The sequence below is a fragment of the Sturnus vulgaris genome, chromosome 5, assembly GCF_052056855.1.
Source record: "Sturnus vulgaris isolate bStuVul1 chromosome 5, bStuVul1.hap1, whole genome shotgun sequence".
Lineage (NCBI taxonomy): Eukaryota > Metazoa > Chordata > Aves > Passeriformes > Sturnidae > Sturnus > Sturnus vulgaris.
Genome location: NC_142247.1, coordinates 15,524,972 through 15,537,546, shown reverse-complemented (window position 1 = coordinate 15,537,546; position 12,575 = coordinate 15,524,972). Strand labels below are relative to the sequence as shown.

At 39.5% G+C, this 12,575-nt stretch overlaps 1 protein-coding gene across 1 annotated transcript in view; it reads left to right on the top strand.

Moving 5' to 3' along the window:
- The window catches only part of PTPRR (protein tyrosine phosphatase receptor type R), a 136,952-nt gene that overhangs the window by 100,359 nt on the left and 24,018 nt on the right, over window positions 1-12,575 (top strand). The window contains exons 7-8 of the mRNA XM_014879615.2: window positions 6,170-6,356; window positions 11,707-11,791. Of these exons, the coding sequence (XP_014735101.2) occupies window positions 6,170-6,356; window positions 11,707-11,791 (272 nt within the window). The remainder of the gene's footprint in view (window positions 1-6,169; window positions 6,357-11,706; window positions 11,792-12,575) is intronic.

Genomic DNA, 12,575 nt, shown 5'->3' with positions numbered 1-12,575 from the left:
TTTTTATTGTGTTCTAAGAAGACTTGTTTGAGATAGCATGCTGATACTCAGAAGAAAACCAAGAGCTATCACACCCATTAATGTAACCATACTGTCATTCAGCCCTACTTTCTCATGATATCTAGAAATATCAGCAGCACATGGTGGATAAATATTTCAGGCTAGCAAGTACAGAGCAAGAATAATATATATTGATTTTTGGAAAAATATGGAAATTGCCCTTATGTGTTAGAAGCAACTATTTAATAGTACTGTAATGTTACTTTAAAACTTATCAAATTATTGCTTAAAATGAGAGTCATCTCTTAACCTTCTCAGGACTGTGTGTAATGGATATCATAAGTCCTCATTTGTGAAGAAATGTCTCAGTTGCTTATTAGATGATCCATATTACTATTTGCCCAAGGCAGGAAGAAAACAGCAATATCTTCAGTCATTTGAAAATATTATTTTAACCTCTCGGTACTTCTACTTTTCTACTTTTCCTTTTTTCAACGCTGATTTTTCTTGATGAAGTCACGGTTTTCTATTTTTTTTTTTTTCTAGTGGTATAGAAGATAACTAACAGTACTAAATCCTTTTCTAATTTACTATACTTTTCACACTTCACTGGAGTTTTACGTATCACATTAGTTCATCTACATGAACATGATTTCTCTTAATTGTTTTGCTAAAAGCAGAAAAAAAGCCGAGAAGTGTGTTTTTTCCATTGTTCTTTTTTCCAAATATTTTCTTTTTCCCCTTGAATTGCTGTACTGAAACATAAAACTAGATATGCAGGTGAAGTCTGGCAGCAGTAAGGGAGTAAGTGCTGGGAACCATGTGCCTGGTTGTGCTCTTCCAGTGCAATTGCAGCAGAGCAAACCCCACCTGCACTCAGTGAGATACTCAGGACCCACGTCTATGCCTAGTCTGCAGGAACCAGAGAAACAAAAGGCACAGGGGATTTCTGTTTTTCCCTTCAGTAAAACCCACGGGGATAGCCCCCTGCCATATTCCCTGCTACAAGCAGGATCTGAGCACCCAAAGCACTCCCCAGCAGCTCATCCAGCTGCACTCTTCATGTTAATTGATGGCTTTTTCACCCACAGCTGAGCCAGCTCCCTCCTGAGCTGCAGGAGCAATGGCACAGGAGGAGGCACCTCCTGTGTCCAGGATTCTGGGGTCAGGGGTCCATGACTCCTGAAGGGCAGCAAACATCACTGCTGCTTCCAAAACCACTAGAGAGAGAAGGAGAGGCCGAGGCTCAGGAATATGGGTGTTGCATTTTTTCAGGAGTGCTGAATAAACATGAGAAGGTGTATTTAAAGAAATTATTCAGCTCAAATAAACAACTGGGAAAACGTCTAGGGAAATTGGAGTTTCATAATCAACATCTATGGGTTAATTTTAGGGTCAGGGAAGACCTGGAAATGACCTCGCTAATGTTTAATAGGGCTTAGTAACCTGGTGGCCCTCCAAGGTGGACAGGTGGAGCTTCCTTTCAAGAATTTTCAAACAAACATTGCTTTTAGAAATTTTTATTTTATCATGCCTTGTAATAAAATCTGCTTCTATAAATGTATTACTTAAAATACTCTGGTGGATTCTCATCAGTGGACTTGTTCCTATTATCCAACTGAAAAGAGATCTGTAAGTATGTAGTAAGAGTCCCTTCTGGGATTCCAGACAATACACAGACACAAGTGGTTTCCTGATTGCACTAGTGATGAGGTGGCTGTCCCAGCTGGTGGAACTTGGGAAGAGTTAGTCTCCTGACAATTCTAATATAATGTTGTCACGAATGTTTACAATTCCTCAGATTCCTCACATGGTACTCTTCCCCATCAAGACATAACCTCGAGAGGATGCTGGGGTAGGTGTATCATAACAAAATCTTCTCTTATTTGGCCCAGACTATTCACATGGGGAACATAAAGAATATAAAGTTATTTAAAAGGGAAAAGAAAGCTTGGCTGGGATAAATAAGGGAAAACCCATGTGTATGGGTCCCTTACTCTGATTTGCAGTGGAAAAGTACCAGTCAGGAAACACATACATATCATATAGATATATATATAATGTATGTGTATCTCCAAGTAAAATGAGCTGTCTGAATTGAAGTGTCAGTGGTCTGATTGTGATTTTCTTATTCATAGCTTAATGTAGACAGGCAATAATTACCAAAAATGGGCTTTGTTTTAGGTGGTACCTCCTTGTTGCCAGCCTTGTGCAGTCCCTCCTAGTAAAGCAGAAAAAAGTGAGCCCAATAGGTAGCCTCTTTCCATCCAGGTAGTAAAAGAGAAAAAAGTTCTTGCTTTCTATTCTTCAACAGAGAGTGAAGAATATAACTCTTGGAGGAACATTGAGAATCCAAAGAGTCTAGAGAAGAATCTGAGACTATAAGCATCTTCTGTTAGAACATACAAACACTTGATGGTTCAGGCCCTCCCTCATCTTCCAAGACAATGCAAAATATTCTGTTTTCAGTCCTATTCCTCAGCATAAAAAAATGCAATAAAGAAGTCTGTGTGATTAATGCTAGTATTGGTTAGAGCATTTCTAATGTATGTAAGCATTATTTGAATAATTTTATTAATTGAAGAATAATTTTTCCAAAGGGTTCAAAATTCTTCAAAATGGGTTTGAAATACCCATATTTATGGAAGAATTTCCTCTAGAACTGTGATCTATTGTTTGTTATTTTCTTATGAACTTCTTAGAAGATTGCTTTATGTTCAGATTTTATTCAATGTGTACCTTTCAATGTATTAAATATGCATCTAAGAACTGGTTCTTCTTTCCAGAGTAAGTAATATCCTCAAGACCAGTGTTCATCAATAATCCCCATAAATGGTAAAAGCTGTAAACTCGCAGTTAAAATTAGATCAGGTATTTTTTGTTGTTGTTGTTAAAAAGGAAATCACCGTTGCCAAGACTGTCAGTTATAACAATGTAAAAGCCAAAGAAAATATTAACATTTTCACTGTACTTTGTTACTGGACAATGGGAATACTTTTCCTCTATATTAGGAAATCCCAGTAGGCTCTCCCAGAAGTATGTCTGAATCTGAATTGCTACCCATTTCTCAACCAAAGGTGCCCTAAAGAGATTTGGAGGGATTCATTGCACATCTCTTCTGTGGATTTCTGGATGGTTTTCAAAAGATTGGATTTGCAATATATGCACTAGAGCCACCTGTTTGAGGGACTGTCATTTTCTGTGGAATAAATTGCTAGTCATGGTCAGAAGAGGTGCTTGTGTGTGAGGAGTTTTGTGACAGAGGGCTCTAACAGGATGTTTTCCTTGAGAAGTGGTGCAGAGCTGGGAACTGATTTCCCCCCCACAGCCTGGGGCAGTCCCCAGGGAAATGGGATGGGCATAGGAGCCAGCACCCTCCTGCAGGGTCCAGCTGAGAGCAGCACCATGGTGTGCCCACTTCCCAGACTATCACAGCTCTGGATTTGGGTGTGAGTGCTGGTACCATGCAGGCTGTGCCACGAGGCACAGAGCTCTACTGGTAGTCTGTGCATGTACCCATCATTTTTCGCTCAGGATGCCACTTCACCTCTGCCTACCTTCTAGCACAATTAGCAGAATCATACCCCACATTTCCCTGTGCCAACAGAAATTGTCCCCATCTACCCCTGGAGGCAGCCAGACACCCACTGCTGACTCACTGTTACCATCTGCAGGCCTGGGCAGCAAAGCTCTTGCTGCCACCCACCCATCACCTAAGCTGAAATAGGCTTGTGAGGAAATGACACAATGTGAGATTCACCTATTCCACCAGGTGGTCTTGTCTCTTGGACATTATTGCTTTGTGTTTTGCTAAGTGACAAGTGAGTGACTGGAGTAATTTCTATTCGTGTAGACTGACATGATGGAAATCACTTAATTTAAAATAAAATTACTGAAGCATCTGCTGATGTGTATGAGGTTCAATGAGGTGAAGTGCCAGGTCCTGCCTTTGGGTCACAAAAACCTCGTGCAGCACCACAGGATGGGGTAAAGTGGCTAGGAAGCTGCCCAGTGGAAAAGGGCAGGGGGTGCTGGTCAACAGGGGCATGACATGATCCAGCATGTGCCCAGCTGGCCAAGAAGGCCAGTGGCATCCTGGTCTGTGTCAGGAATAGTGTGGTCAGCAGAATCAGGGCAGTGACTGTCCCCCTTCACTCAGCACTGGTGAGGCCATACCTTGAATCCTGTGTCCAGTTCTGGGCCCCTCACTACAAGAAGGGCATTGAGGTGCTGGAGCATGTCCAGAGAAGAGCAGTGGAGCTGGGGAAGGAACACAAGTCCTTTGAAAGGCTGATGAGGCAGCTGGGGATCTTGAGCCTGGAGAAAAGGAGACTCAGAGGTGTCCTTATTGCTCTCTACAACAACCTGAGAGGGGTCAACCTCTTCTCCCAAGCCATCAGCAACAGACAAGGGGAAATGGCTTCAAGCTGCACCAGGGGAGATTCAGGGTGGAAGTTAAGGAGAGTTGTTTCACTGAAAGGGTTGTCAAGAATTGGAACGGGCTTTCCAGGGAGGTGGTGGACTTACCATTGCTGTAAGTGTTCAAGAAACAATTGGACATGCCACTTACTGCTGTGGTTTAGTTGGCATGGTGGTGCTCAATCAGAGGTTGGGCTCACTGGTCTTGGAGGTCTTTTCCAACCTTAATGATTCTGTGACTCTGTAGAGGAAAGCATTCCCCCAACATTAGTAGCACTTGCCTCACAGATACTATCAGGTGATGTCTATGTTATATTTATGATATAATGTGATACTACTGTAAAAGGGACAGTTTTATCTTAATGTCCAGTGTTCAGAGAAGTGTGCAGCCACACTCTCCCAGCAGTTCTCCTGCAGAAGAGAAATGCACACAACCAAGCAGAGTTTCAGCAGAAAAACTGAAATCACTGGATAATAGATTATCCAGTAAATGGTTAATCATTGGCATATGGGATTTTACAAATGGGCAAGGCATAGAGTTGTGTACTAATCTGGCAGGATGACTATTAGGAAAGACTTGAGACAATCTTATGTTATGTTTGTGTATATCCAAGCATGATAGAGTAGCCAAGAAGTCAAAGATATTCCTTATAAGCACAACTTAATGGAGAGACAATAATGTGCAGAGGTAGGAATCAAACTGGTGTTCTTCTATCTTCATACATGCACAGCTGCTTGGTAAATGTTAACTGAACTGGGCATCTGCAGTCCAGCTCAGCAAGCTGAATCTGTCAGTGTTATAGGACTGATTGCTGCTTAGTAAACGCAAAAACTTCGATAAATGCCTACAGATTTGTGTTTAGTCATCACAATTTGCAGACTATGGATTTTTTGCAATCCATATTGCCTAAAGTTAAGGGTCGAGTAGATTATATTTGATTGATGGGTTGAAAATACAAAAAGGCCAGTTTTCTTAAGTGTTATTTTGAGAAAGCCCCAAAAAGAATAGGGCTCATACCAAGCTCTATACAAGTGTGGTCTGTTTGTATTTTCATGGCTCAAAGTTGTTTCCTGTAAAAATTGAAGTGTTACGAATTTTATAATCCTGCAGGACATGTTTGGCACTTCCAAATAGCCCCTTTTAAGTCTATGACCATTCCTTCTCCTCAGACATAGATAATTTATTGTGGTTTATTGCCTCTCCCTTCCCTTCTACCTAATATGAGACATTGTCTACTGTCTTGGTAGTCACAATGTTTATACTGCCTTTCACTTATTTCTGCTGGTTTTTATCAAAATTTCCCACCCCATTATGTATATTTAATTTCCGTAAATTCTTAAACTTACACCTGACATAACTGTGAATTTATTTCACATTGTTACTTGTATCAGTTAGAAATAAATCCTCTGTGCTTTTTCTGTGAAATATTTCTTCCTTACCAAGATACCACTTTTGCATTTGATATTCATAACAATAAAGTAGCTGTTTCTGCTTCTAAGAATAATTCAAATAGTTGCCTCCAGCACACATTTTTGCAGCGTTGGTTGTTAGATTGAAGAAGCAGGATGTACTTGATTTTCCGTCTGCTCAGTGGTACCAGTGAAACTAATCTTGCAGTCTTTGCCTGCCCAAATCCACCAGTGACTGTAGAGAAAGTCAGGGTGCATGAATAACTCAGTGTCAGCTTCATGAGTATGGGATTTGCAGCAACACAGCTCGTATAACCATTTGAATTATTTTCTAACGCAGACGAGGATCCAATGTCTCACTGACTTTGGATATGAGCAGCTTGGGAAGTGTTGAACCTTTTGTCACTGTGCCAACCCCTCGGGAAAAAGTGGCGATGGAATACCTGCAGTCAGCCGGCCGCGTCCTCACACGGCAGCAGCTTCGGGATGCAGTTGCATGTTCTCATTTACTTCAAACAGAATTCATGGTGAGTTTAACAACACGCTTGAAATTAGGATTTTTGACACAAAGTGGCACAACAGAAACTGTGGGGAAAAAAATAATCAGGCAACACTTTAATGTCAAGGTTCAAATCATTTCCAAAGGGTAGGTTAGGTAGTTTCAAGGTGGTGTTTTATGTTTGTGCACTAAAGACAGATAAATCAGTCAGTTACATCCATGGATAATACAGATTCCTCTTGGTTTGAAGTCCCATCATAGATGAGCTAAGTATTTTAATAGAGCTACAGTGCAAATAGTCAGAACTGTAACACTGTGACAGTTTCAAAGAGATCATGGTGAAAACACAGTAATAATTGGAGATTTTGTTTATTCCCATGTAAACACCATGTATGTTTGCAATTTGAGTACTAAATTTTAAATCACTGTAAAATATTTTTTTAAGCAGATAGGGACACCCACAGTTCCTGCCCAAAAGGGAATTTTTTCCCAAGGTCCAAAATACCTTTAACAAGCATGCCATACAGCAGCCTAATATACTCAAGAAAAAAGCTCCTGAAGTATTTTACAAGTGTTTTTATTAGTAAAAAGGGTAAGAATCTAAAATGAAAAAAGTGGCCAGGTGAAAAAAAATCAGAGTAGAAAAATTCAGCCAGGGAAAACACATTACTTTAGGAAGACCTGAAAAAGTCTGGTATTGCAAAACACTTAAATGAAAAAGGCTGTCAGAAAAAAGGAGACACTTTTTACAAGGGAAATACAAAAGAGCATAAACTGATTCCACTTGAATGTGAAAGCTGAGTAAGGCAGGGCAAAAAAAAGTTTTGCATTTTAAAAAATCATAACTTCATGTTTAAACAGATCAAAAGCATGAAGCTTACTAAAGAATACAACCATCAACTGATGATCCAAATGGTAGAAAAGTGCTTTGGGGAAGCTGAACCAGTAGGTGAGAAGTGACTCCATTATTTGCATCTGCATTGGCCCCAGAGGAACTTAGGAAATTTCCTACGTCTGTGGCAGGGGTAGGTTCAAGCAGATCACTAGAAGTTCTGTTTGATATTGAAGCATTAGTGGAAGGGATTCTATAACAAATCAATAACATTAATAAAAACAAGCTAGTAGTCACCCAGGAGTCCTAAAGAAGTCCATATGTGCACTTACTGATGTATTAACAGGACAGGTGTAATGTAGCAGTTGTGCTTCAGCAGCTGAGGAATCAGAGATCTAGAGGTAGCAGTTTTTCAGAAGAGTTCCAGAATTGATCAGGAGAATTGTATGTCTAGAAATCTGATATCTAAATCAGAGAAACTGGAAGGAATTAAAATAAAGCATGCCAGAGTACATGATCCCTTACGTTTCATTTTGTTTCCAATTTGTGCATGTGAATCAGTAGATGATGAGTGCCATCTTACTCTAAAAATAGCTTTTCATTATGAATAATTGCATCCTATGGAGCAGCCCTTTTAATTACCTTAAAATCCAAGATTTATAGTAAAAGTCATTTGCTTAAGAAAAGTAAATCCCTCTGTTTTTCTACCACAATGTGGACAGTCAGTGTACACAGAAAAAATTACGATCATCCAACATACTTTTATCACCCGTTATGCCATAGGTTGTCTGCCATTCTGCTGCTTAGGCAAGAAAGTCAGAAGAAATAAGTTCATCATGCTTAAGCCCCCCATGTTAGGAGACAGTTTGTACAGACAAATTGGCACCTCATAGAATCCTGTTTACCCAGATCGTCTCACACAGCAGTTGTGCACAGCTTTGGGGAGACAGAGTCACATTTTATTTGTCCCTTAGGGGGGCACAACATGACTTTGGCCATTCAGTGTTTCCACAGAATTTTATTGAAAAGGTCATGACTTGTCTATTCTGTTTTTAAACCATTTTTTAAAATGTGTTTTAAGATGAAGCTGTTGAACAGTATCTGTTTACTATGTTCCTTGCTACAGATAATAGCTCAAGTAGGAACTTGAGGCATGCAAAGAACGCAGTATACAACCCTCAGCCATTCTGCTCACACAGCTCATTTTAACTAGCCAAAGAAATACAGAAAGGCAGTCTTCTGGACACTAGAATTATTAGCTCTCATGAAAAACTTCCAAATGTGGAAAAAGTGGCGAAATGTTCAAAGTTTTCAGTGGAAAATTGAAACATGAGTGGTTCAGGTTATTTTTAGTTCTTCCATTTTTTTTTCATTAACAATTAAAGGGACATTACTTAATTAAAGGGTATATTTGGTTGGGAGAATATACCTGATTTGCAAAGAGGAAGAAACATAATTTGCCCAGCATATATGTTTTCTTTAATAGCCTGAGTTGCTACTCTTCAAAGGACAGAATATCTGAAGTTTGTGACAGAACATAAAATTCATTCCCAAAACACCAGAACATCAAGAAATACAGTCCTGCATGGGAAAGTGCCTGATCATTAAATCTATAAAATTAGGTCCTCATAAAAATGGAGGGATGACTACCTGCCTGAATTTTCCTGAGTTTTGCCACACTTTCTTGAATGCTTTCAGAGATCCAAATCATACCTCTTCAAGTGTATGAACAGCATTTAAAACCTAATGTGAGCCAGAATAGCTGCTATTAGAAAGTATCACTCAGAGAGGGAAATCAGCCCATGTACAATGTGCATATGCATCTATAATTGCATGCAAGTGACTGAGCACAGGAATGTGTGCAGTTTATGCAATATTTGCAATTATTTAAATATATATGGTTAATAAAACAATTATATATATATATTGCCTATACAGCGACAGAGTTTGTATACTAGTTTGTACATGTTCCTGCTATTTGCAGTCTGCTGGGCTTATTTGCTCCACTGTTAGCAGGAATGTTATCGCCATATTATCCTGATTTTTTTTTTTTTTTTTTTTCTGGAATAATCTCTTTTTTCTCACAGCCAGTTTCAGAATAAGTGACTTGTCTGTGGCTGTGATCCACGGTGTATTGTCAGATTTCTGTCTGTGCCCTTGGACTCACAAGTACTTACTACTGGGAGGAGACCACTGATTAGAAAGTGTTTACAGGATGTAAGTGATTAATGTTATTAATGGTCCTGGTTGGCCCAAAGAAATGTATTTCTGTTTTCAACTTGGTGGCATTTTTGCATCTGTCAGTAACTCGCCAAATGATGAGCTATTTAAAAATTTCAGCAGGCATAGTAAGGGAGACAGCCAGGCACCTGGAAGACCCTCACCAACCACCATCACTTGGGCAGGCAGGGGATTCTTCCTCAGGCAACTTTTTCCAGTCTCCAGATGACAGACAGAGATCCCATTAAGCACAAGCTGTGTCTTGCTCTCTCTCACTTGGTGCATAGTTTAGCACAGAAACCTTTCAGAGGCCATGTACTGGTGGTGTTTGTGCTAAGCCAAACTGAGCTAGGGAAGCTCTAGGTCAGCCAGCTGGAACAATTCAGAGCCCAAGGGTAAGAGTGTCAGAGGTCACCTCTGGGAAGTGGTGGAAGTCAGAGGTGGATATGAGGAGGGTATGGGAGCTCATTTTGTGGATGAGGAAGCAGCATTAGACACAGGACACGTTTGACCTGAGGTAGTGGGGAGGAGGCTTATGCAAGAATGAAGTCTTAGAAGTGAGAAGATCCTGTACTTAGGACAGCCATCATACGGATGGCAGCACAGCATCTGAAAAAGGACTGCTGAAGTACCTGCAAGGAAGGTGTGTCTTAGCAGCAGCACTTTGGCTGGCCTGACACAGCAAGTCATTATTTTGAGGAGCCAGCTGAAGACCAAGAAGAGATCAAGCTAAAAACTGAGTGAGGGAGAGGGAAATAATAAAGAAGGTCCACTAAATGCACGGGCATAAAGCAGAGAATGTAGAAAAATAAAAATCAACAACCTCACATAGTAAGATGTTTGGAAGCCAAGTTGGAAGGTGGAGACAAATCACAGCATTTCAGTATGAACCATCTAAATTTTATTGAACTTTGCCATCTCTTCAAGCAGTGAAGTGAGAGGGTAGCTTCCCCTGCTGGGTGAACCCATGTAAGAATCTGCTGTTGGGTGCATGCTTGACAAGCTGTTAGAGACCTCATCCCTGTTCCTTTGAAAAACACCCCTGCAGAGGTCAATCATGCTGGGCAGGACCAGAGCTTGTGTCTGAAGGACAGGGACCATGCATCTCTTCTCTAAGTACTGGGCAGGCCTGCACCTCCAGAGTAGAAACCAACTCATTTTGGAGGAAAATCCTTAAGTAAATTTTCCAGTGATGCAAGCCAATAGATCTTCCTCATGTTCCTATGTGTCTCTAAGAGGTAATTATGTAATATGCCACTGTTTCTTAGGCTAAGTGTCCTAGGCTAGTATGATGTTTTCAAGTCTCTAGTTATGACTGTTCTTTTAAGTAGAAGTATTAATTTACTGAGGATCGAATTCAGCTTACTCTAAGACAATTTAAATGACGGTGGCCAAATAATCAGCATAAAAACGAAGATTTGAGTAAATGGAAGCATTTTTAATGTGATTTTGCCAGATTATTTTAGTTGGTAAAACGTTCCCCACAATCATGAAAGAAACAAACAACCCCTGTATGTTTCATCCTGCCATTTAAAAAGTTTTATTCAGCTGTAGAAATATTGTTTCAGGACCTCAAAATCAAAATTGTTCTTACTCTCCCTTAAAACGAGTTAAACATTTTGTTCAACTCAAGTTTTGTAGGTTTTTACTTTATATGCTGACAAATAGTTTGAAAAACAGTAATTTTAAGTTTATGAGGAGTTTATCATTTGTGTATTTTTTAAGCTTAAAGGAAACTGTCACATTAGTTACTTGCACATCTGCAATGTAAATCTGTCACTAAAAGATGAAAATGAGAAACAAAAGGAATAGGTTCATATTTTTTATTACATTTGAGTCTAAATGCAAAAGGCTAAGGCACTTCATTCTAGTAGTTTAAATTAAAGACAAGTGAGGTCTTTGAATTTCATTGGTAAGGGCTTAGCACAAAAATTTTTAAAAGTTTGCCATATATTAAGATTTAATTATTTTTAAAGTTCCTCAATTATGAAAAGTATTGCTCTTTTTTGCCATAGTACTGTACTTTTGAACTCCACTTTTCTGGAGCTATAGTGCATTTTAACCTTGGTCCTAATCCCATAAAAACTTTTTTTTTTTTTTTTTTAATAATTCATCAGAAGTGTTCCCTGGAAGTCACCCCTTCAAGATGCAACTCCCTGTGTTTATTAAAGGAAGGGTGTTGACAGGCTTGAGGTGGGAACCACTTTTTTTCTTAATAACTTTGATGTTAAGAGACAGTTGTGTAACAGCAGATGGCCTTCTGGTGATAATTTCCTGCATGGCTCCTTTGGAAACATCAGTCTGATTTAATTTATTTTTTTTATAGGAAATACCAATGAATTTTGTGGATCCCAAAGAAATTGACATCCCAAGTCATGGAACAAAAAACCGCTATAAAACAATTTTGCCAAGTAAGTGAGCTAGTCCATGGTTTCCTACTATGACATTTAGTCCTGCTTTGAGAATGTACTGCTGTGAAAATCTTTCTTTATATTTGCTTAATGTGTACCCATTCATACTTGTATTTATAATCCATGTAGAAAGATAACAGGAGCTCAGTGCTGTAGGACTGGCAAATGCAGAGCTCTCACTGGATGCCTTAGTGGGTACACAGGTTGGCAGCATCCCAGCCATGTACTGAAGGGCAAGGCTGGCTCATGCTGATCTTCCCTGAAAGGCAGCTCAGGCAGATGGGGAGAATGAAGTCTGCCATGCCTTGCAGTAGCTCCTCACCATAGCCCGAACCATCTTGCAGTTACTGAATTCCCTCTGGTTGGGTCAAGATACTTGGGACTAAAAAATCACAGACTACAAAAAGCAAGTGCAACCTATCTTGTTTTGTAGTGGCCTTCCATCTTTAAAGGTCCTCTAGATTGCTTTTTTTCTTCTCCACGCACTAAACTCGCTTTGCAGAAATCTGTTTACATTCCTGAAATAGTTCTGCCTCTTCTTTGCTCTTAACTCGTTACTGCCTTGCTATACTGCTTCTGTATTTTCATTGGCCCAAATTCATATACAATTGCTTTTGTTATAATTGGATGTGATTGAAAACTTTTCAGTGGAATAGTTTTCCTTCAAAATACGTTTCTCTGAAATGCAGCTATTTTCATAACATTTATTGTTGGATAATGAGATATTCCATTTTTCTTTTGTTAGACATTTTGTGTTCTGTTTCGAAATAGCTTGCAGAAGTTT